The sequence below is a fragment of the Nilaparvata lugens genome, chromosome 9, assembly GCF_014356525.2.
Source record: "Nilaparvata lugens isolate BPH chromosome 9, ASM1435652v1, whole genome shotgun sequence".
In the NCBI taxonomy this organism is placed as follows: Eukaryota; Metazoa; Arthropoda; class Insecta; order Hemiptera; family Delphacidae; genus Nilaparvata; species Nilaparvata lugens.
Window position 1 is genome coordinate 20,922,008 of NC_052512.1, and position 27,316 is coordinate 20,949,323.

Consider the following 27,316-nt stretch of genomic DNA (forward strand, 5'->3'; position numbering starts at 1 on the left):
TCTAAAAAAAGCGAGAGCAAATTTTTCTGTCCGATTACGAGATTTGGCAGAAATAGCTGAAAACTGGAAAATGAGACGAAAATACGAGGTTTTTGGGCCACCCTGTATCTTGCACATGGAAATTTTGCATGAAGAAATTGGTTCTGGACTTCTCTTATTTACCCAAATAATATATTAAAAAATCAGAACTACAATATAAATTGCAAGCACACCCCCTTTTTTATGTCTATATTGACTGGACTATATCTCATAGAGCATAATATCTTATGGGTGAAGAATAAATTTAGTCCAGGCAATGAATGCTTAAAAAAGGGTATAGAGGGAAATGTTTGGTAGACAATTTTTGACCCCACAGTTCTGTTAAGGGTAGTAAAGAGGTAAACATATCAAAAGTCCCCACCCCTACCCCCTGTGCTAAGGAGGTGGGGGTGGTTTAAATGTACCATTTTTTGGTTTCTCGCATAAAACTCAAAAACTATGTATCTTAAGTACTTGAATGACATATAACAAATTGAAGCTAACATAAATTTCCACAAAATTTATTCTACAACCTTTTTTATATCTCCACTATTTTTCGAGATATCCGCTCTTGAAGGTGTGACATTTAAAAAAAAACACGTTTGCCACCTAATTGTTTTTATTTGTGCTCTTATAACTTTTGAAAAATCGATGGGGGAAATCCATGTTGATTATGAGCTTATAAGGCATTAAATTCCCTACAATTTGATGTATAATTTCACACTTTTACGAATTTCCCTAAACCTTTTGCAACAGCTTTAGTGTTGAGTGTGAAATCTCCATTATTGCAACAATAGACTAGTTGACAAGGGAATTTGGAGGAAATGTTTAACTTTGAACTTTTAAACCACCCTCATTCCCTTAGCATATGAGTTAGGAATGGGGACTTTTGATATGTTCTCCTCCTTACTAGTCTCAAAAAAGCTGCCAAGTCAAATTTTTTTTTAAAAACATTTCCTCCAAATTCCCTTGTCAACTGGTCTATTGTTGCAATAATGGAGATTTCACACTCAACACTAAAGCTGTTGCAAAAGGTGTTTGGAAATTCGTGAGAGTGTGAAATTATGCATCAAATTGAAGAGAATTTAATGCCTTATAAGCTCATAATCAACATGGATTTTTCCCATCGTTGTTTGAAAAGTTATAAGAGCAAAAATAGAAAAAAATTGGTGGCAAACGTGTTTTTTCAAAAATGTCACACCTTCAATAGCGGATACTTCGAAAAATAGAGGAGATATAAAAAAGTTGTAGATTGAATATTGCAGGAAATTATGTTAGCTTTAATTTGTTACATGACATTCAAGTCCTTAGGATACATAGTTTTTGAGTTTTATGGGAGAAACCAAAGAATTGTATCTTTAAACCACCCCCACCCCTTTAGCACAGGGGGTAGGGGTGGGGTCTTTTGATATGTTTACCTCCTTACTACTCTTAACAGAACTGGGGGGTCAAAAATTGTCTTCCCAACTTTTCCCTCTATAACCTTTCCTAGACTGGACTAATTATTATAGATGATCAATGTTTCTTTCCGGCCGGCTTTTTATGGCCCGTTTTTCAGTCCAGAAAGTCAGCTGTCTTCGAAATCATTTAGAAGGCAGTCTAGTTACCTGGCAGTCTATGCAAATGGTATGGAAAGAAGCATTGGAATATCGACTATCGATCGATATATTGTAGAAAGCTTTTTGAGCAAATCTTAAGGGTGAAAAATTGATTCTAAAAGATCGATGTTAAAAAAACGCTGCGGGCGGTCCTATCACTTAAGGAAGGTCCTAGATAAGCCGCCAACGGCGGCATTGATCAGTTCTAGGGTTACGAAGAGATTTGAAAGTCAAGATCACGGATGTATTCCAACCTCAGTGTTTATTTTGCATTAGATGATGAGTGAATTTTTAATTATCAATTTGAAGCTCAGTTTTTGCAGGCCAGACACAGCAATGTCTCCCGGCTACATAGACCAAACAAGTTATTGACTCTTCGAAAGTTTCTAATTTTTTTGTTGGCATTTGAGTGCATATTGTAATGGAGGAATAAGCGTCTCCAAATATATCTATGGGCGACAAGAAATAAATTACTCGTTTTATGTGTGAGTGCAAATTATAACAATAATAAAAAAACTAATAACTAACACTTTTAATAATGATAAAATTAGGCTATTTCAAATGAAAATAGCTATTTATGTATTAAGAGCGTAAAACGTGACTTTATCGCTTGAGTCACAGTTACCACGCGACGTGTAGCAGAACGTGGTAACTTTGACGAGAACAATAAAAAATCTTTCCGCTCGAATTACATACAAAATCTTTTCTACAACTGCGGTATTGGATTCCAATACAATAAACAGTTTTTTTGTAATAATTTATTAATTATTTTGATAAATCAATATAATAATAATAAAATGATACAACTTAATTATTCTATCTAATCATAGTAATTTATTATTAGAATAAGATAAAACATTTGCAAAAAAGATTTGGTAGGACTGTGATTTGAACCTGGGTCCTTCAGCGTGAAAGTGAACGCTCCATCTGTATTTGCCACCGTGACTGTTGGAATTGAGCATAAAAGTAGGGACATGAACTTATTGGAATTGCATTTTTCTAAAATGTAGCATAGTTAGCGAGCGTAAAGTAAACAATTTTACAAGCGTAAAGTAGATTATCGCTCGCTCCTCACAAAACAACTGTTTTATGATGAGTTTTCAGTTCGTAAAGAAGAAATTTACTAGCGGTTGTAGAAAAATATATTTTAAAATCAATTACACAAAAAACTAGCCTTTAAGTTTCTTAAATAAAGAAATAACATCTCATCAAACAAAATATAAAACGCTACTCGCTTAGTTTCGAGATTTCAATTTTTGTGGTCGGAAATAAAATGAATTGATCATAAAAATCACCTACCTTTCGAGATACCCCTCAGCTTGGCTCCACTGATAGTTTAGGCGATTTTACAATTAAGATCAAAATATCTGAACTAATGAGTCGGTTCAAACCTGTCTTCACTAATACTACTACTTTTTTTAAAACTGCCCGAACTGTGACAGTAAAAGGCTGTATCATGAGAAAATTCAAGTCTATCTTCAACACTAGTTCAGACGGAACTTAGGCCCGCCGCAAAGTAGACCCACGCTAATCCACGCCAATGCAACCCACGCCGTGGTATTTTTTGTAAACCATTGCTATAGAATTATTCATAATCAATCAGCTGACAAGTGGATAATTCATTGCATTTATTATTATCATTAAACAGATATCTGAAGAAGCCTAGCAATGGTTTACAAAACATCCCACGGCGTGGGTTGCTTTTCGTGGATTAGCGTGGGTCTACTTTGCGGCGGGCCTAAATGGTGGTGTACGAGCTACACAATGGCAGTAATCGCGTTCCACTACCATGACATCAATAGATTATTTGCAGGGTTTGAAAATCACCCACTTCACTGCCGCACTCTATATTATAATACCTGAAGTTTCAATGTAACAAGTATTATAGAGAGTTGAAACCTTGAAACTCCGATATCTATTTGTAGACATCTTTTATATAATTAGATTAATAATGAATGTTCAGTTGATATGTTTACCTGCTTCACAACGGCGTCCAGTGAATCCGTAGACACAGGCACACCTGTCTGGTCCAATGCATCTCCCCGCATTCAGGCATGGCTCACGACAGTGCGCTGCAAACAACACAAATTAATCCGTGTTCCGGATTTAATCCGGATTTGGACACAAGTGTCACGGTTACAAAAGAGAGTAGTTGGAGCTCATAAAAGATCAACAGTTGTACATATAACTATTAAAGCTAGTGAGCTGTGTAAGGGCCGTTTGCACAGTCAAAGCTTAAACTCGATTTAATCAGCTAGTGGCTTAAACTCAAAATGAAACACATTATAACAAACTAGACTTGATACGGATTTAATTCAGTTTAAAATGAAATTTAGTTTGAACTGTCACGGTGCAAACGGCCCTAAATCAGTGAGTTTGGTTTCGTTAGATTGTTATGTTTTTTTAATTCTAGAATACTGAACCTATCAGTATGCATGCATCACAGTACATAAGTACTACACATAAGTGTTTGAGGAACTACGAACTACGTCTCACTACTTATAGTCCAGGCGCAAATGTACTTCCGTGGTCATTTTTTGGTAACAACCGTGGAAGATGTCTCAATTCATGCGTTAGGACTATTATAATGAGGAACACAATGATGATGAGTCGAAATCACACGCAAACACTTCGGAAACAAGATGTGCGCAAAAACTTTCAGGGTTTTTTATATCACTTGTTTTTTTTATAACCGTTAATGATATATCACTGTTCTTTGCACCAAAATATTCCGAAAACCTTTATCTCCAGTTATAATTATTGTAATGAGAAGGTTTCCTTTAAAACGCTAATTTTATTAGTTATTACCTACAAAACATATTTTCCTACATTTTCTCAAATTTCTTTCTCTTATAAATTTTGTTGTACAAGAAATGCAGTAAAATGTTGAATCTATGAACTGTGGATGGCGGCTATAATTGGCCGGATTTCCAATTTCGAGGACAAAATTACACTTTCCAACCTGTAAATGTATTTGCAGCAGACAAACACTCATATTATTCAGACATTTTTGTAGAATATTTCCAAAGCTTTAAAATTACATTTAGTTGAAAACGGTATGTCTTTTTTCCACGGCTGTAGGTCAAGAGACGCAAATAAACAAGTGGGCTAACTACATTAAAAATTTTACTGATGATACTATACTGTTCAGAGTGTTGAAGATGATATCGAAAGTGTTTACTGAAACTCAAGATCGATTACTTTCCCGTCAACCCAAATACAGACCTTGACGTCCGTATGGGCGATTAATTATTTGCATTGGTATAGTGTATCTATTTTTTTTAGTTTTACTAAATTTTTTGTCATTAATTATAACTGGCTGTTTTTTTCTATAATATTTACATTTATTTATCAAAATTTTTAATATGTATTTTTCTCAAATTTAGTTTAATAGTTTATAGATTTTAAAAATGTATGACCTTCAGTCCAACAACAAGAGGAGATCTAGATATGAACAGGCTTTGTTTGAATAATGCTTGTAACAGGTATCCATGTGATTCTTGCAATGAGGTTATTGAGAGTGTCAACAATTACAAGTATCTTGGTATTTTTGTTGATAAGCATCTACGCTGGTCACCTCAGATTAGCTACCTTTGTAGAAAATTAAGGGTGGTCAATTTAAAAATGTACATGCTTAGAAGTATTTTGAGTCTAAAATTACTAAAATCTGTTTATTTTGCTCTATTCCAATCCTTAGTTCAGTATGGTAATTCTATATGGGGAGGAACTTTTGATTCAACTTTAAAACCTCTATTTGTTTTACAAAAGTTAGTTATCAAAACAATAATGAGGTATCCGAGAGATTTCCCAAGTGTCACATTGTTTCAAAATTCCAATCTGTTCACTATAAGACAATTGTTCATTTTAAAGACTATTAAGAAATATGTGCTCAAATTAAAAAATATTCAAAATTTTCAAAGAGTAACTAGACAAGTCGCTCAAAACTTAATTACAATTGAAAGAGTTGATAGCACCCTATCCCGTAGAAGTATTTCATATTTGAGAAATAAACTCTATAATAAAGTTCCAAGAGGATGGTTGTTAAAGAAGCCTAAAATAAAAGATTTCCATACCTGGGTGAAAGAAAATTATTTTTATTCAATTAATGATTTGGTTTAATATTGATTGATGTTGTATGAATCTTAAATTCAGCTTTATGTATATCTTTAATTTATTGTTATTTCTTAGAATGGAATATTTAGTTGGTTGAATGTTAATTACTGTTAGCCTATATTATAATATTGTAGGATCATTTTATATATTAATATTAATGTATAAGTGAATAAGTTATATTAAGACTCCACGTCGGCGTACAAGTTTTCTTTTGCCGACGTGTAGCACAAAGTTGTCAATTTCATTCAGTTGTATTCTGTATATATTTTTGTGCAATAAACGATTTGATTTGATAATTCAGCGAATTACGCCAGGCCCTCACAAACACAGGCTTAAGCCTACATGTGAGTCTCTCACAACGTAAGGGTATATATAAATGTACTGTTACTGTAGCCTACTCTATGATTTGTGAATTGAGAGAATAACTTGATTTGATTTGAATTCACTTGTTCATATAATTATTGTATGCTTATTTTATTTGATAAATAAATTGAATGTGACTGACGCTGGGCACAATTGTCGCCTTGGTATCCTTGGCGACAGACGCACTTCCCGTTGTGACAGGTGCCATTGTTGAGACAGGGCGGCCGACAGATGACGTCACCGTCGTGTGTCGACGGAATGTCCCCGCGATGGTGCACTTCACTCCTCTCTCCACCTGTCAGCGCATGCGCTGTGCTCGATGTGTGGTTATCACCTGCCAAACATTATAACAAACATCATTGACCGAGTGAAGTGAGTTCTAAGATTTAAGTCGACGGTTTAGCATTTCTCTTTATGTATGTTTATATATGTTCCGCTTTTACGGCAAAAAGGCTGTAATAGATTTTGATGAAATTTTACAGGTATGTTCCTTTTTGAATTGGGCGTGGATGTAGATATATAGAATTTTTTTAATGTTGCATTCTAAGGATAATATAAAAGAAAAAAGTTTCCTTCATACGCCAATATTACCGTGAAAATCAGATTACATAAATGGGAAATGAAAATCTAAGTAGCCTACCCTTTTTACTTTCCAAAAAAATTAAGGTGCCCCTATTTCAAGTTTTCTATACGTTTCAAGGTCCCCGAGTCCAAAAACATGATTTTTCAAAATTGTTAGAATTAGATATTTTTTATTCAAGAGTAGCCCTAACAGGAGTGCACATCCTCCCATACTCAAATTCCTAGAAAGTCACTTAAAAACGGTTAATTAAGAAAGTCCCCCCACTTTCTCTATTTTTTTTCTAAAAATCCCCCCAAAATTTAGCTTCATGTCGCAACTTGCAACATAAAACATGCTGTGGGCACCCCTGAGCCCTAACGAAAAAAGACAGACTACAGAATTATTCATGATTAATCAGCTGTCGAGTGGATTATTAATTGCATGCAATGATGCATGCAATTTGTATCTCAATGTAACTCAGTAAATAAGCTGTCGTGTGGATTATTAATTGCAAGCAATGACGCATGCAATTAATAACTGAAAGTAACATAATATTATTTCTCTGCTTTGAACTTGGGCTGACCTGTTGCCAGTATGTCTTGGAGGAGATTAGTTTTTGATGTTAGCATTTTTTATTCACCAACCCAAACAGCCATTAGCCGTTTTCACGCCGATATCTCGCCGACACGACATACAGACAGGATTTACTCTGATGGACAGTATAAGAGGAGGCTGTGGTTTATAACTGCGAGAGGTCTACTGTTCACAGAACTACCGTACTAGTCTGACCGTTAGCGCCAGCATGCTATTTACAAAGGCATGTCTCATCAAAAATATGGCATGGAAGGTTAGGTCCTCGTTATAATGGCAGTATTTGATTAGCACTGATGTTGCTATCCTTGTCTATCATTCGACAAAGCAGAGAGCGCTATCTTTTTCTACCTCTGCAACATTGCCAGATCGGTTTTCAAACATGTAGAAATATGGTTAATTAAGAAAATATCCTAATTATCCTAACAGCATTCTCCCTACATTTGTGTTAGCATCCAATTGTGTGCAGTATGCTTACTCCTCCCCACTCAGCTCTCTGTCCATGCTACAAACTGTGCAACGAGAAATCGGTTTACCCTCAATTTAAAGTAATATCTCTCGGACTTTAGTGCATTCATAAAAAATCTGGTGTGGTACACTCACACAACTTTTCTTGCTCATTGATCTATAAGCCTCATTAACGAGGATAATTTAGAGAATAACATTATGCCGATTGGCGGCTAAATAATTAAAACTACGATTATACTATTGTGATTGTGTTCAGAGTACACATTCCTTTGAATAATTATGAAATTTGAGGATTTTTTAAAAACAGCTGTTCTACAAATAAAATATCGACAAGTGTTATTTTGAATAAACTGCTCTCCTACCTACCTCACGCACGAGAAGGAGGTTACAAAGTAAATTTCTCAAGGATGGGGTGAACCCCCTGTTAGTTTCCCAGGGAGGAGACTCATGCCAGTTAATAGAGTTGACATATAACTATACAGAGTATGAATTTGAAAAAAAATCGGTCAAGTCATTTTTGAGAAAATCGTGATAGAAATTTAACAAAATTCATTCTTCTCAGGAATATTACGGAGCTCCTGCAATTTTGCCAGAAATGAGACTCATGTCAGTTGATAGGGCTTATAAATAGCTATCTAGAATATAAATTTGAAGGAAATCGTTAGAGCCGTTTTCGAGAAAACCGTGATAAACATGGTTTTTTAGCCATTATCCGCCATTTTTTCCGCCATTTTGAATTGAATTTTATTGAATTTCTTATTGTCGGATCCTCATAGTATAAGGACCTTGAGTTTAAAATTTCAAGTCAATCGGTTAATTAGGAATGGAGTTATCGTGTTCACAGACACACACACACAGAGCAACACCTAAAAAATTATGTTTTTGGACTCAGGGGACCTTTAAACGTATAGAAAACATGAAATTAGGGTACCTTAATTTTTTTGGGAAAGCAATACTTTCCTTACCTATGGTAATAGGGCAAGGAAAGTAGTAAAAACATTATTGATCATGTAGACGAGTATAATGGGGTCTACTTGATAATGACAGTGGAGTAAGATAGAAGAACAACGTTGCCGATTCTCTGCATTGCCACTGCCTTCTAAAGAGGATGGCTGATATTGGTATAACTTATGTTATATTAACTGTTCATTTCTTGTTTTCAATACAAAGCCTAATTGACATTGGATATTTTGTTGATTATTTATATTTCTACATTGTTAAAAAAACGATCTGGAATCTTTGCGAAGCTAGAAAATGATAGCGCTATCTGTTTTGTCGAATGATAAACAAGGATAGCAATGCCAATGTTAATCAAATACTGTCATTATAACGTGAACTTCACTACTGATAAGGAAGAAAAACTTAAGCAAAATTGAAACATAAAGTACGAATATCACAATAAATAGAGAAGGCATTTGTAGTAATAATACAAACCAAGAGCAATTGTTAGATGAACAGTTCCAATCTTTCAATAAATACCAAGTGTTTTATTGCTTTGAACTTGGAATAAAAATAGAGATGCATCAACCAATGTGAAGTTTCTATGAGAAATGGCATAGATCTTGCAAAGTGATTTTAATAGTAATGTTCAATGAACAACAATAAGTCACAGCTTAAGTTGAATGATAGCTCTTAAGAAATGAATAATTCACTATGCCTTGAACAATAGTTAACTATTTATAGTGAGGTCCACGTTATAATGGCATTGTTTGATTAGCGATGGTATTGCTATCCTTGTCTATTATTCAACAAAGCGGATAGCGCTATCTCTTTCTCGCTTTGCTCTGTTGCCAGATCATCTTCTAACAATGAAGAATTAATAATTAATTAACAAAATATTTGACCGAGCGAAGTGAGGTCTAAGATTCAAGTCGACGGTTTAGCATAACTCTTAATGGTTAAATGTTTGAATGTTTAAATGTTTGAATGTTTTTATGTTGCGCATTTACGGCGAAACGCGGTAATAGATTTTCATGAAATTTGACAGGTATGTTCTTTTTTAAATTGTGCGTCGACGTATATACAAGGTTTTTGGAAATTTTGCTTTTTAAGGATAATATAAAAGGAAAAAGGAGCCCCCTTCATATGCCAATATTACCGTAAAAATCAGACTATAGAATTATTCATCATAAATCAACTGTCTAGTGGACTATAATACTACCCGTTCAAAAACATCAAACATCTTCGAAATAATTGTATCTTTCCATCAACGTTGTAGACAGTTGCAGCCAGACCTGATAACAGCGCTCACACTCACATTCCGGGACGACACGTCACGGTACGATATAGGACAGAAAGCTCTATGTTTATTTAGGATTTTTTCTAGACATTTTTAATTGATAAATTATTTATTAATTTTCGAGAAAACATAACAACAGGTCAATGTAACTTACTGAGCGCGAGGTCTACTGTTCACAGAACTACTAGTTCATCTTAATTGACCGAGCGAAGTGAGGTCTAAGATTCAAGTCGACAGTTTGGCATTTCTCTTAATGTTTAAATGTTTATATGTTGCGCATTTACGGCGAAACGCGGTAATAGATTTTCACAGGTTTGTTCTTTTTTAAATTGCGCGTCGCGTATATACAAGGTTTTTGGAAATTTTGCATTTCAAGGATAATATAAAAGAGAAAAGGAGCCTCCTTCATACGCCAATATTAGAGTAAAAATCTCGTGTGGCGCACTCACACAACTTTTCTTGCCGTTACGGAAATTGATTACCTGACGCTAGTGTTCCCGCGCATCTGAAGTCAACTAATTCAAAGATCTGAGCCAGCTGGTGTCAGGACAATAACGCTGGAGACCAACGATGTCTGCTATCTCTTCATAGTGAATGATTTCATGGAATCAACTGTTGCCAACACTTTGCAATTGAAATAATCAAATGTTATCGAATTTCGAGCTTATTTTCAATTTTGGGTGAAAATATTACTGAAAATTAATTGTAGAGATCTTCATGCTCAATCTTTTCCACTTAAAATGTTCTGTTTAAATTGTATCTGAAGCCTGATAATTGAGAATCTAAAATCAAACTTTGCATAGATGGAGCGGAGCTCCTGAAATTTTTACAGATGTGAGACTTGTGGGAGTTGATAGAGCTTATCAATGACTATTTTAGGTATAAATTTGATCCAAATCGTTTGAGCCGTTTTCGAGAAAATCGCGAAAAACCCTGTTTTTGACGACATTTTCGCCATTTTAGCCGCCATCTTAAATTGCATTTTATCGAAATTGTTCGTATCGGATCCTTATAGTGTAAGGACCTTAAGTTCCAAATTTCAAGTCTTTCCGTAAATTGGGAGATGAGATATCGTGTACACAGACGCACATACACTCATACACACACACACACACACACACACACACACACACACACACACACACACACACACACACACATAACAATACCCAAAAAACACTTTTTTGGACTCAGGGGACCTTGAAACGTATAGAAATTTAGAAATTTTGGTACCTTAATTTTTTTCGGAGAGCAATACTTTCCTTACCTATGGTAATAGGGCAAGGAAAGTAAAAATCAGACTATAGAATTATTCATCATAAATCAGCTGACAAGTGATTACACAGATGTGTGGAGAAGCCAGTCTATTGCTGTATTTCCATAAGGTCTATAGTTTCAATCAGGTACTTGTGGCTGAGAATACTGCGTGAGGTCTACTGTTCACAGAACTACTAGTTATGAAAAACATTATGAAAAGATTGAAAAATATAATTTCTTGCTTAATAAAATATAATTGAATATTTTGAACAAGACTGCACCGTTAATATTACATCAATAAACCTGTATCAGCTACCGTTTATAGAAGACATTGACAAGACAGAGGATCGGCAACGTTTTTCTCCCATCTTTCTCCACTGCCATTATAACATGGACCTCACTATAGTTAACTTCTTAACTATCAACTACAAGTATGGAGATTTCAACTATGAGAATACCGTATTTATGGTCACAGTAACTATTGAAATGTTTTGCCTATAAATTGCAATAAACTTGGAATGCTTGGGAGAATGCCAACCAGAAAACGGAATTACAACTTACCAGTACAATGTCACGGTTTTTTTATCCTGTCTACTTTATCATCATCTTCATTACTTCTTCTTCCCTAAATCATTGTCAGTCACTTCTACTTCCTTTCATTCTGTATTTTCTTCTCTTGTTTGTTGTTCTTTTCCATTTTCTTTTTCCCCTGCAGCTTCATTTATCTTCTGTTCTCTTCGTTTATCACGGCCGAGTGTTAATGCTTCAAGAATGAACGTTTACATGCGGCCATAGGCACCGACTCCATGGTGCCAGAGAAGCTCTATCCCCCCCCCCTCAAAAAATTTAATTGAGAGGGGGGGGCGGAGCCCCCAATAATTTGTCGAGAATGATAATTTCAATTTGACATTGGTCATCAATAAATATGTATTAAAGACAGTAATTTATTTATTATAGTTATTCTTCATCTATCTATATAAAAACGAAATGGCACTCACTCACTCACTGACTGTCTGACTCACTCACTCACTCACTCGCAGAACTAAAAATCTACCGGACCAAAAACGTTCAAATTTGGTAGGTATGTTCAGTTGGCCCTTTAGAGGCGCACTAAGAAATCTTTTGACAATATTTCAACTCTAAGGGTGGTTTTTAAGGGTTTAAAGTTCGTCTTTAAGCATGTATGTTCTTCTTATTCTTTTAATTATGATATTGAAAAATGTCCATACCATAAGTTAATATAGAACTATAATCTAGAGAGAGTACCTCTTCGAAACAGTTGTTAACTGGTAACTAAATTAATAATTTTGTCAGATTGGCATTAAGTTGAGTTGGCTTTTGTTAGGTTGGCATCAAGTTGAAGATTGAAATGCATTTATCGCGGAAAAATTGATTGGGCACTGCTACTTCAATCAGAGTTATTCTTGGGAATATTATATTACTAGCCGTCAGGCTCGCTTCGCTCGCCATATCCGTTCAGCCAGACGTTTAGTCTGGACCCCCGGTTGGATCGTCCTAACATATGATAAAAATGCTTAAATGAAAAATCCAGATCTCATTCTTGGACGTTCCAGTCGGGGGTCCAGGGGGCGGAGCCCCCTGTCTAGACGGATATGGCGAGCGAAGCGAGCCTGACGGCTAGTACTCTCTATATTTCAAGTGAGTAGACGTAGGCTTTTTGAGTAGTATTGGATATTCTTAATGCTATTTTCAGTTCATTAATTTTGTTAATTTTTAGTTTATTTTAGTGTGTAAAAGTCTAAATTTTTAGTGTTTATTTTCTCTACGCACTTGAGAAAACTGTTTGTCCTACAAAAACATATTATAAGAGCAGCTCTAGGGAGACCACGTTTGTACCCAAGCCGAGATATTTTTATTGAACTTGATGTACCAACATTAAGGCAAACGTTCATGAAAACCGTAATACTCTACATAAACAAGAATCACTCTCTATTTCCAGCTCGCACTACCCCTTACAATATGCGAGTAAATCATTTCAATAGATACAATATGCATTTGATCAAGCTCACTACATGTAGGCATCAATTCTTTTATTACTGTAATCTTTTATCAACTTAGTTCCGTCAAATTTCATTATAGAAAAACCAACTGGTAAATATCACAAAACTGTGGAAGAGTGGATAAACAGGAATTTCTTTTTTAAATTAACGCTACAATAGATTTAGTTACTCTTAAGTATTCTTTAGTTATTCGTAAGTTTTTGATGATGTTCAATCATATATATATATAATTATTTAAAAAGCCAAATAGAATAAGTATTCTACAAATTTTAGTTAAGCGCTAAACGTTTTTAATCTAATAATGTAAACTCACTGCTGGCTCTCAAGTTCTTACTTATGCCAGCAGTCGCCAAAATAAAGATAAATTAAGTTTTGATCTAATAATTAAGTTTGAGTTTTGCTTATTTGTTTAACACTTTGTAACTTAATATATTGTAATTTTGTTTTGGCAATAAATTTCATTTCATTTCAAAAAAAAAAGAGTAAAATGTGATTGGTTTTTGCCTATATTCTTTATACCGCGTAGTTGAATAAAGCGTTTTTAGGTCTTATAAATTCAAAATTTGTCTATGATTTAGGGAAATTGGCTAACAATCAATATGTACAATATTGGGTTAAATACAGTAATTTATTCTTCATACTCTCTGTATTTTTAATAAATAGATGTAGGATTTTTTCTTCCGAATATTCAACGTTTTGAATAATAATAATAATAACAATAATAATATTTTATACCGTAGTCTTTGTTATTTTTAGTTTTGTTCATTTTTAGTTTAATAGTGTCTAAAAGAGTAAAATGTGCCCAAACTTCACCGTTTTATTTGGATTCAACAACATAAATTATGAACATGATAGAATTTCACTTCATCTTCATAAAGTTATAACAGGAATTAATTATTTCAAATAAAGTTTATTAAGCCAAAACAGTTCACATACACGCAAATTTATTTATTTAATTGACAATCACAAATCATTATTAGAATATATGATAAATACAGTGGAACTCCAATTATCCGAACTCCGACTATCCGAATCGCCGATTATCCGAATCCCTTTCAGAAAAAAATGTGTCTAAAAAAAGGCTATGCGCTATTATTTCCCCCCCCCCGCGATACCAGTGTTTTCCGCGTTCGCTCACTATTGTCCTTCCATTGTACATAAGTACATTTTATTTATATTTAAAACATGTGAAAATATCATGTTTCTTTCATTTAATTCAATAAAAAAATAGTGCAATATCAAAACGTACCTTTTTTCTCTCCAATGACAATTTTTTTTAAAAACTCTGATTATCCGAATGTGTCCCGTTCCCCATTAATTCGGATAATTGGAAATCTACTGAATTATTATGATAAGCTAATTTGTACTTTTATCTCATTTTATAGCATTTTTTCTCTGACATTTATTTAACTTTTTAATTTTTTAATAATTTTGTCACATCCTATTCCTTCTCCTTGAATATTCTTTATCTTCCTGATATATTTTTTCTACTATTATTTTTAACCTACATTCATTTCTACCTATATTTTATCAGCAAATATTTCTACCAATTGTTCAACTTTTTTCTACTATTATTTTTAACCTACATTCATTTCTACCTATATTTTATCAGCAAATATTTCTACCAATTGTTCAACTTTTTTCTACTATTATTTTTAACCTACATTCATTTCTACCTATATTTTATCAGCAAATATTTCTACCAATTGTTCAACTTTTTTCTACTATTATTTTTAACCTACATTCATTTCTACCTATATTTTATCAGCAAATATTTCTACCAATTGTTCAACTTTTTTCTACTATTTTTTTAACCTACATTCATTTCTACCTATATTTTATCAGCAAATATTTCTACCAATTGTTCAACTTTTTTCTACTATTATTTTTAACCTACATTCATTTCTACCTATATTTTATCAGCAATATTTCTACCAATTGTTCAACTTTTTTCTACTATTATTTTTAACCTACATTCATTTCTACCTATATTTTATCAGCAAATATTTCTACCAATTGTTCAACTTTTTTCTACTATTATTTTTAACCTACATTCATTTCTACCTATATTTTATCAGCAAATATTTCTACCAATTGTTCAAATTTTTTCTACTATTATTTTTACCTACATTCATTTCTACCTATATTTTATCAGCAAATATTTCTACCAATTGTTCAACTTTTTTCTACTATTATTTTTAACCTACATTCATTTCTACCTATATTTTATCAGCAAATATTTCTACCAATTGTTCAACTTTTTTCTACTATTATTTTTAACCTACATTCATTTCTACCTATATTTTATCAGCAAATATTTCTACAATTGTTCAACTTTTTTCTACTATTATTTTTAACCTACATTCATTTCTACCTATATTTTATCAGCAAATATTTCTACCATTGTTCAACTTTTTTCTACTATTATTTTTAACCTACATTCATTTCTACCTATATTTTATCAGCAAATATTTCTACCAATTGTTCAACTTTTTTCTACTATTATTTTTAACCTACATTCATTTCTACCTATATTTTATCAAAAAAATTTTCTACCAATTATTCAACTTTTTTCCACACTCAATTTATTTTCCTTGAATCTTCTTTATCTCCCCCTCCTATTACTGCTTTTTGTCCTCCTTCCTCTTCTCTTCATCATCATATTCTTCAATCATATATATTTAATTATTTTTCCTCCTCCTTATCCTTCTCCTTCTTTTTCTCCTTCTACTTCTTCTTCTCCTCCTCCTACTCTTCCTCCTCCTTCTTCGTCATCTAGTTTTCCTCCTCATCCTTATCCTTCTCCTCTTCTTCCTCCTCCTCCTCCTCCTTCATCTACTTCTCCTCCTCATCCTTCTCCTTCTCCTTCTCCTCCTTCACATCCTCCTTCTTCATCATCATCATCATCATCATCATCATCTTCTTCTTCTTCTTCTTCTTCTTCTTCTTCTTCTTCTTTTCTTCTTCTTCTTCTTCTTCTTCTTCTTATCTTCTTCTTCTTCTTCTTCTTCTTCTTTTTCTCCTTCTACTTCTCCTCATCCTCCTTCTCCTTCTTCTTCTTCTTCTTCTTCTTCTTCTTCTTCTTCTTCTTCTTCTTCTCCTTCTACTTCTCCTTCTACTTCTCCTCATCCTTCTTCTTCTTCTTCTTCTTCTTCCTCTTCTCTCCCTCTTCTTCTTCTTCTTCTTCTTCTTCTTCTTTTTCTCCTTCTACTTCTCCTCATCTTCCTTCTCCTTCTCCTTCTTCTTCTTCTTCTTCTCCTTCTCCTCCCTCTTCTTCTCCTTCTTCTTCTTCTTTATCTCCTTCTGAATCAGACGTGAAACAGAAACAAGATTTGTAGAGAGTAGATAGATCTGATACACATTGGAATTTGTTGTTGATAATAGCAGGCTTGATTTACATGATGTAGGTAACAGCTCACATTTCAAGTAGATGCAAATGAGACAGCCTTTGTCAGAGAAGTCAGCAATTGAACTGAAGAATGTAGAAAAGTCCGTCAACTATAGTGAGGTCCACGTTATAATGGCAGTGTTTGTTCAGCAATTGTATTGCTATCCTTGTCTATCATTCAACAAAGCGGATAGCGCTATCTCTTTCTCGCTTTGCTCTGTTGCCAGATCATCTTTTAACAATGAAGAATTTATAATTGATTGACAATATATTACATCTTAATTATGAAATTATTTAAAAATATAATTTCTTGCCTAATAAAATATAATTGATTTTTTTTAACGAGAATGAACAGTTAATGTCACATCAATAAAACTGTTTCAGCTACTGTCTGTAGAAGGCAATGACAAGACAGAGGATCGGCAACGTTGTTCTGCTATCTTTCTTCACTGCCATTATAGCGTGGACTTCACTATAGCAGACTTTTACTTGTTTTCTTTCTAACGGTTAACTATTTTCACGACAGAGAATGAAACATGAACTATGATCGACTACTCATTTTCAATTCGACAAATTCTTTATTCTTTATTGATTGATACAATAAGTACATCATCAAAATGATAGGGAGAGGAAAAATAAGGTAACCTTGTGCTATTCCTCTCCCAAATTTAGATAAGTTTACACAAAGTCCGAAATAGGTTGAGTCTTGTAGTTGTTCACTTCTCAGTCCTTAATTATATTCACAACATAGATTTTCAAATATAGATGCTTCAAAACCAAACATAGAAAAAATATTTCACATTATCCTATTATATTAAGCGAGCAATTTCTGTATATATCTTTATATTTGGTTATTTATAATTATTTTTTATATTTGGTTATATATATTTATTTATTTTTATTAATGTCCAATGGATCTCGAAAACGGCTCTAACGATTTTCACGAAATTTGAAACATGGTAGGTTTATGATATAAAAATTCGATTGCACTAGGTCTCATCCTTGCGAAAACTCGCTGAACGATATTAAAAGGATAATTTCCATCCTTGGCTGAAACAGCTGAGACTCTCGTCGTCTGTGGATAGTAAAAAAGTAGGTGAGCAAGTGATTCTGTGGAAAATCAAAATATCGCATCCCCGAAATTCTTAGAAGCTGACGTATAGCAAGCTGTAAAATATAAACACGATCATTTTAGAGGATTGTGTTGTTTATCAATAAATGAAAATCTGGTGAGGCACACTCACACAACTTTCCTTGCCGTTATGAAAATTGAACACCTGACGCTAGTGTTCACGCGCGTTTCAAATCTACTTATAAATAAAGATCTGAGCCAGCTGGTGACAGAACAATAACGCTGGAGACATACGAGGTCTGCTATCTCTTAATAGTGAATCATTCAATAGAATCAACAGTAAAGTTGTCAACTTTATCATTGTCAACTTATCAATTGGATAATCACATTTTCTCGAATTTCGAGCTTATTTTAAATTTTAGGTGGGAATGTTCATGAACATTAATTGGAGAGATTTTCATGCTCAATCTTTTTGTTTGAATTGTATCTGAAGCCTGATAATTGGGAATCTAAAATCAAACTTTGCATATATGGGGCGAAGATCCTGAAATTTTTACAGATATGGGACTTGTGGTAGTTGATAGAGCTTATCAATGACTATTCTAGGTATAAATTTCATCAAAATCGTTGGAGCCGTTTCCGAGAAAATCGCAAAAAATCCTGTTTTTGACAACATTTTCTCCATTTTAGCCGCCATCTTGAATTGCATTTGATCGAAATTGTTTGTGTCGGATCCTTATATTGCATGGACCTTAAGTTTCAAATGTCAAGTCATTCCGTTAATTGGGAGATGAGATATCGTGTACACAGACGCACATACACTCATACACACACACACCACACACACACACACACACACACACACACACACACACACACAACACACACACACACACACACACACACACACACCACACACACACACACAACACACACACCACACACACACACACACACTTTTTTGGACTCAGGGGACCTTTAATCATACAGAAATCTAGAAATTGGGGTACCTTAATTTTTCGGAAAGCAATACTTTCTTTATTATCTTCTTCTCTATGGTAATAGGGCAAGGAAAATAAAAATAACGAGCAAAGCTCGGTGCCCCGATATTTATCACTAAGATGGAGTGATCCGTGGTCTAGTGGATAGAGTGCTTGCATAGCAGAGCCTACAGATCCCCGGTTCAAACCCGCTCACCACCAAAGGTTTTTGAACATGTCACTCCAGTGTTATCAGATGGGCACTTTAACTGCCCGTCCCGGCTGAAGTATGACAGACGTAAGGCTTAAATGATATGTCAGGGGAGGTGGAACTTCCGTCAGGGACTCCCCACCAATAAAAGCCATACGAATATTGTTATTATTATCACTAAAATAGGAAATATTCATATCCTAATAGACTTGGCGAGACGATGGAGGTAGACTTGAATCTACCATCGCTTTTCTGGTCATGGGTTTGATTCCCCCATTCCATCGGGCATTTTCACACGAGCTTTCAGTGGCAATATATATAAGGTGACCAGACGTCCCGTTTTAAACGGGACAGTCCCGTTTTTCTGGAGACTTGTCCGTTGTCCCCACTAGACCTCTCGGGACGCTTCTTTGTCCCGTTTTAGCATTTCAGAGTTTTGCTCTTGCAAGTTCCATATTTTAAATGCTATATTCTATTTTCTATCTTTAACTTCGAAGTTTTTTTTATATTTTTAAAATAAAAATAACTTTTTAAACCGTATATCACATTGAAACAAATTAGAAGAAAGAGTGGAATAGAGGAATGGAGTAGTAGTTGACAAACCTGACGTTTTAAAGCTGATTCATTCATCAGAAAAGTATTGAGACGTGATTACATATCAATTAAAAGTGAATGACGACATGTGTCTTTTGATTTCTACACTGTTTGGTGAAAAACTACACAGAGTGTTTCTGAAACAAACCGTCAAACTTGGTAAGGTGTTTCCTTGCATCAAAATAAACAAAAATGTTCTAATAAGTGAGGGTCCTAAAATGCTTTATTACTGTGATAATAATGGAGGAGAATTTCAAATTTTCATCATTACAACAAACACAAACAAACCAAACCCCCCGAAAATTGAAATTTCGAGAAAAAAGTGCACGAGATTGATATTTTTAGAATCTATGTGCAAAATTTGGAGATCCAAATCATTCCCGTTTATCCGGTATGCAATCCACAAGTTTATTTATTTAATTATTTATTCACAATGGAGACGACGGGTTTCCCCAAATATGTCTCCTTGACAATAAAAATTGTACAGATACAAATGAAAAAAGAAAAATAATGATTACGAACTTATGCAATAATAGCTAATACAAACAAAAATAAATACCACCTAATTCAAAAATGAAAAATTCAAAGATTTCAAATACTTATGAAAAAATGAAAATAAAACAAATTGAGAATTCAAAATTCAAAAACTTATAAAAATTGAAGAATATAATAACAACAAATAATGAACAAAACTTTTATCAATAGAATAAATAACATTTATAACTGAACGACGTCCGAAACCATATGCACATCCACACTGACACACCAACTATTTATTTGATCAGATCATGCTTACACAAGATTATCATATAACGCTTTCTGGAATTTAGCGCGAGAAAACCAGAAGACATCTAGGCGCCCAGACAAACTGTTATAAGTTGTTTGCATTAAGAGGAGAGTTGTAATTTCAAAGTGTTCTGGATCGAGGAACCGAAAAAGAAAACTCAGAGCGTCGAGTCACTGGTGAAATATATTTATATTCATTTTGGAGAGTAAATATGGTGAATCAATTTCATTATTTAAGATTCCAAAGAGGAAAATAAGCGCTCTAGCATCACGCCTTACTTTCAAGGATGACACATGGAATAAACTTCTTAATGACTCTGTTGGGAAGTCAAATGGACAAAAATGATTGAATTTTTTGAAGTACATGGTTCGTAAAAATTTATTCTGTAACCGTTACAGAGTACTTATTCTATCCACATGGTATGGATTCCATATCTCGGATGCATACTCAAGCAGACTTCTCACCAGTGACTTATAAATCAAAATCAAGAAGGTCATATCACTAAACGGCTAACAGGTTCTAAGGATGAAACCTATTTGTTGATTAGCTCTAAAAGCCATTGAATCAATATGCAAGTTGAATGATAAGTCTAAAGCAAACTCAACTCCAAGGTCTTTGAAGTGCATCACCTGTTCCAATGGCCTATCGTTTATGTAGTATGAATTTATCTGTGGATTTATCTGGCGATTAAAACTTGGGAATTTGCATTTTGGAACATTTATTTTAAGTTCATTAACTTCACACCAATGGGAAAAATTGTCAATATCACCCAGCAATGCAAGTCTATCATCCACATTCCTGATCTCCTTATACAATTTAAGATCATCTGCATAAATTAGGCAGGAGGAATTTTCAATAATAGAAGGGAGATCATTTATATACATAAGGAATAAAAGGGACCCAAGATTGGAACCCTGAGGCACCCCAGATGCACACTTGAACAATCTAGATTTAATTTTTCAATTTTAACATAATGCATATTCTTGATTGTAGATAACTCTGCAGAAGGCTCACTAAATTATTACTGAAACCCATCTGCCCAAGCTTCCTCAACAATAGCCTATGACTAATAGTAACGAAAGCATTGGACAAGTCGGTATAGATTACACATCACGGCCTCCTCCATCCAATACCTGTGATATTTCATTACTGAAAGTCATTAGGTTGGTCACCGTCGAGCGACCTGGCAAGAATCCATGTTGCTCATCCGATATGGTACTCTTGACCTGCCTAAATATAATTGAGTGCAAAATTTTTTCGAATATTTTTGAAAAGCAATTTAAGATAGAAATTGGTCTGTAATTTACAATATCAGTTCTTTTACCAGACTTAAAAAAAGGTGTTATTCTAGCAGTTTTCCACTTTTGAGGAAATCTGCCAGATTTTACAGATAGATTTAAAATATTATGAAGAGGTTTCACAAGAACAGGAGCACAACCTTTTAAAATGAACGTGAGTATTGCATCAGGGCCCTCAAAGCAGCCAGACCTTAAGGCACCTATAGCGGTCATAGTCTCATTAACAGATATTGAACCTACACTAACATTCAAATGTTGACATGTTTTGATGCGAACAAACGAACAATCACAACCCTACTCTCTATTATTATATAAATTGAAGGTATCTCAAGACATAATAAAGCATGCTACCAAAAGTATCTTCGTATTAAGATAGATTTCATTTCTATTTGTATAATATTTTATCATGCAAAAATTTGTTTATTTTATTAACTAACCTCCATGACTAGAGCCTGGACAGGACGGAGAGAGTCTTCCATCTTCACAAAGGCAGATATTTGGTTTGATACAACGTCCCTTGCCACATTTTCTTGTACATACGGCTGAAAAAAAATTTCAAAGTTAATACTTCATACATTGTTCGTAATAGTATTAATTCATTTTGATTTTTTTTTTCAAATTCAAATTCTGTGTTTTTGTTGTTTTGGAATTTGATTAAAAAATTTAAAAGTGACACCTAAACTAGCTACCTACATATTTGGACTGTAGTTATATTAATTAGAATTGGAACCGTTTTAGGCTGAGCCGCTGTGGTACTTTTCTAAAAGTTGTATTATTCAAATTAATTTAATAAATCATTAATGATTGAATGATTGAATAAATAAATTTCAGCAGAATAATTCTGAAACATTAAAACATGCAATAATTGCATTAAAGTTCATATACATAATTTCAAATTATATTATACTGTACTACTAGCTGGCCCGGCGAACTTCGTACGGCCAAATAGTTAATGCATATCATAACAAACTTTAGCTGGATGCACACCTAATTCTGAACACCGAAAACAGCACACTTATTTGAAACAAAGCAATGTCTTTAGAGCATGAGTCTTTAACCTGAGGCCGCACTGCTGGATGGTTACACACAAAACAGTCACTTTTGTTTTTAGTCGGGGCGTTTAGAATAAAATATGGGCGTTTATGGAGCAGCACACACTCTTGTCTACTATCTACCGACGGCTGTTGGATGACACAATGATTGGAACAGCTGATTTTTATTTCTGTTTGTGGCCAGTTCACAAATCTTCTCCCATAAGCATTACATGTAAACTTTGAAGGACCGTAGGAAAGAGTCCTGAAGTCGGATTATGAATTTGATAGGCCATAAACCTGGTCATGAGCATAACGAACACAACTAAACAAAATCATCAAATTCGGTGCTCACATAAAAAGTTATTGAATGTCGAAATTTGAGGCTCAACTTTTATTTATATAGATATTCATGAACATATTTATTTTATTTGAATCTTACAACAGTGCGATAGTTTTCCTCTAGCTGTAAGCTATTTGACGTGTGTATAAAAATAATTCATTACACACAATAAAACAATGAATAACAATAGTTCTGTTGTTTTAATCAACCTGATTATATTTCTTCATTTTTTTTTTTTTTGTAACTGATTGTTTTGTTTTGTCCATTGCACCATAACTTGAATAGAAAAAAGAACTTTGCTCAGTAAGCGACAATTATTCTACACTCACATTGACAAGATATCACTTTGGGATATTACCTATTATTATTCACTTTGACACAAATATTTATTAAATATTATACTCGTATTGTGAATTATAGTCACCAGGTACAAAATAAATCGTTTTGGGAGTCAATAGTGATCTAAATTTTTCATGCAATGATTCTAGAGAATTAGGCCACATGAATAAAAAAGGAAGGTAAATTTCGAAGTTCTGGGGCACTCAGTTTTTTTTAAATCAAGGTTTAGAAGGGATATTTCAGTATTTATTTGCTAGTTTGGGAATTATTTCAGCAAAAATTACCTGGTGATGCATTGTAAGGAAAAACTGAGGGAAAAAAGAGTCTTCAAAAAGTTTCTTGCTAAATTGGAGAATGAAGATAATTTTTTGATCATTTGACAATAAAGAATCAAATCGGTTGAGGAATAGAGGACATGAAATTAACCCAAAAATAAACAAATGCAGCTAATAATATTCAGGAAATGATTACACATTGCTTTTTTTCGATTCATATTTTATAGATTGGTATGATGGAAAATATAGAACTTTACTGGACTCGTACCGTGAACACCAGCTCAGGGCACTGGTAACGTAATGTACTAAAACAAAATACATTTTTCTCTATGTAAACAGTTTTGTGAAACTATGGAAACTATTATTATTTTTCATAAAAAACAATTACTGGATTTTTCAATTATGCTACTACTAAAGCCGTGTCCACATTGAACAAATGCTCTACAAAATGTTCGTTGAAAAAGTTATAGCAATTTTATTATGTTTGACAAACAATGTTTGCCCGTGGCCAGTGTGGACGCGTCACCAAACAAAATATTTTCAAGTGGGGAGAACAGGTTTTATGTTTTACAGCTGTGAACACTGAAAATGCTAGGAAAAACATTAATTTTTTGTTTGACAAACAATGATTGTCGAAACTTTTAAGATGTTTGTCCCTGACCTCCTCAACAAACATGTTTGCCAAACATGCATGTCGAACATTTGTTCGACCTACTAAAATCCTCACGGAAAAATACTATGGGGAGGTTCACGTTATAATGACAGTGGAGAAATATAGGAGAACAACGTTGCCGATCCTCACTGTCTTGTCACAGGTTTATTAATGTAATACTAATTGTTCATTCTCGTTTAAAATAATCAATTATATTTTATTGAGCAAGGAATTATATTTCTAAATAATTTCATAATGATTTTTCATAACTAAGAAGAAATATTTTGTCAATTAATTATTAATTCTACAGTGTTAAAAGCCGATCTGGCAACAGAGCGAAGCGAGAGAGAGATAGCGCTATCCGCTCTGTTGAATGATAGGATAGCAATACCATTGTTAATCAAACACTGCCATTATAACGTGAACCTCACTATGGTACTTATGCTACCCATGAGAATGTGTTTTTGAATATTCTGCTTACTCTACCTGCATACAATCCTCTTGATAGTGACTGTCTATCACGCTAGGAATGTAAATGATTAATAATTTCAAAAATTCACCTTAGAATCATGCAACTGTTTTTTATCTTTTTCATACTTACATTTGATATGATTTTCCACTTACGTATAATACAGAGGCCAGTCGCTTGTTTGAGACTCCAGCCAGGACAGCAGTAATTGCGATACCTACTCCTACAGACATTCGGCCTGAAAAAATTGAAAAAGTTGTCAAAAATTCATCAATCAAAATAAAAAAATATTATTTAAATAATAATAATGAATTTATTGCCAAATACAAGAAATATTTTTACAAACAAAATAATCATTAAATTACAATAGTTTTTGGCGTGACTGAAAAAAGAAGCCTTGAGCTCCAGCCACGAGTTCTAAAAATAAGAAATAAATCGAATAACACCAGTACCATAGAGAAACGATAGCATAAGTAGATATCCCATGGTATTGTCGCAACTTTTACTGTTATCTCAAGCCGATAGTTCACGTAGTTCTTTCCTATGCAGCTGTGTGACGCTGGTAGTCTCTCAAATTGTGCCGTTCATACGCTATCACCCCAACAAAACAGTAAAAATTGACAATAATCGACAGTAATCGGCTTGGGATAACAGTAAAAGTTGCGACATAAATTCCCTATACCATGGGATATCTACTTACACTATTGTTTCTCTATGCCAGTACAATTGATACAATTCTGTTGATGGATGATAATCTATGGATGTTGAATTTTATCAATAGTCAAGTACTTGATAAATATATTTTAAATACTGTATTGTTTAAAATGAAATATAAAATATCCAGATTTAAAATATCCAATTATAGCGTTCATTGGATATTTGCAATAACTATTACACAGTAAAAATATGAATACATTTCAACACAAAGTGGCCCACGTTAAAGGTGCCATGTTCATACTCAACATCAAAATCTCTAGTTTCTATGTACCTTAGGACAGACATTCCAAGCAATGAAAACATTCGGCACATGTTACTATTTATGTAGACTAAATTTTGGAGGATAATAGTTTTGGCTTAGCATGTTATTTCCCAATCATAACTATATCATATAGATATATGGCTTGTGAATACGTGATTCATGACGAAGAGTATGTGCCGGTTGCACAAAAGCTGGTTAAATTTTAATCGTGATTAATTCCACGAGAACCAATCAGAGAAGCCGTCTTATCAAAAACGCCTTCTCTGATTGGTGCTCGTGAAATTAATCACGAATAAAATTTAACCGGCTTTTGTGCAACCGGGCCTATGAGTTTTGAACAGGACATTAGCGGTCAAGCAGAGAAACATGAGGTCCGTCTGTTTAGTGATCGTATCAACTTAAACTGCCTTTGATAGTCTCATCAGGCCTAAGCTGTGTCAGATACTCAAGAGTTTTGGTATTCCGAGTAAGCTTGTTAACCTCATCACAATGATAATGGCTGCTACTACAGCCAAAGTGAAGATGGGAAATAGGCTGAGCAGAAGCTTTCATTTTAATGCTGGTGTAAAGCAGGGTGATGGGCTCTCAGCAGTACTGTTCGACATTGCTCTCCAGAAAGCTATTGAAAGGGTGGATCAGAGAGGTACCATATTCAACAAGATGCATCAAGTATGTGCATATGCGGATGACGTGGTAATAATGGCTAGAGGTGTGGCATGCTTGAAAGAAGTTTATAAAATCCTGGAAATTGAAGCACAAAAAGTCGGACTGGTTGTAAATGAGAACAAGAGTAAATATCTGTGTGTGTCAGCAGTCAAGTCCAGAGTACCAAGAAATATCTACGTGAATAACAAAAAGTTTGCAGGTGTAGAGAACTTCAAGTATCTAGGATGCCCAATAAATGCCACAGGTAATAATGCTTATATAAAAGAAAGGATTCAAGCAGCTAATAGGGCCTACTATGCCGATGTTAGATTATTTAAAAGTAAGTTGGTCGGCAGGAGCACCAAGATAACAATATATAAAACATTGGTGCGTCCAGTGGCAACATATGCGGCAGAAACTTGGGTGATGAATATGGCTGACGAAAATGCGTTAAAAATCTTTGAAAGATCCATACTAAGAAGAATTTACGGTCCCGTTCAGGTTAATGAGCAGCAGTGGCGAATAAGAAAAAATGAGGAAATAGAAGCATTAATAAAAGGAGAAAATATAGTACGCTTCATTAAAGCCCAAAGAATAAGGTGGTTGGGGCATGTGATGAGGATGAGTGAGGCTAGAATGCCGAAAATAGTTTTTAATAGCAAGTTGCACAGCAGAAGAAAGAAAGGTAGGCCAAGGAACTGGTGGGTGGACCAAGTGATGGATGACCTGAGAAAGATGGGGGTAAGAGGATGGAAGGAAAGAGCCATGAACAGGGAAGAATGGAGGTGTGTTGTGAAGGAGGCCAGAGCTCACCTAGGGCTGTAGCGCCAGATAAAGAAAATCAACTTAAACTATAGCTCAAATAGCCAGTACTCACTTCGCTCGCTTTCTTATCCAACTCAATTCGAATCATTTTATAGCAGTATGATCTTAATTGTTATATTGAGATCAACATAATATTGAGACCAACAGGTATTACGATAATACACAGAAAGTGGGTGCCCCAAAAATCATCGGCGGTGT

The 27,316-nt window shown here is 34.1% G+C and overlaps 1 protein-coding gene across 1 annotated transcript in view; it reads right to left on the reverse strand.

Annotated features, from left to right (window-relative positions):
* The window catches only part of LOC111058703 (fibrillin-2), a 341,293-nt gene that overhangs the window by 260,481 nt on the left and 53,496 nt on the right, over positions 1-27,316 (reverse strand). The window contains 4 exon segments of the mRNA XM_039435620.1: positions 3,593-3,688; positions 6,235-6,426; positions 21,998-22,102; positions 24,825-24,907. Coding sequence (XP_039291554.1) covers positions 3,593-3,688; positions 6,235-6,426; positions 21,998-22,102; positions 24,825-24,907 — 476 coding nt within the window.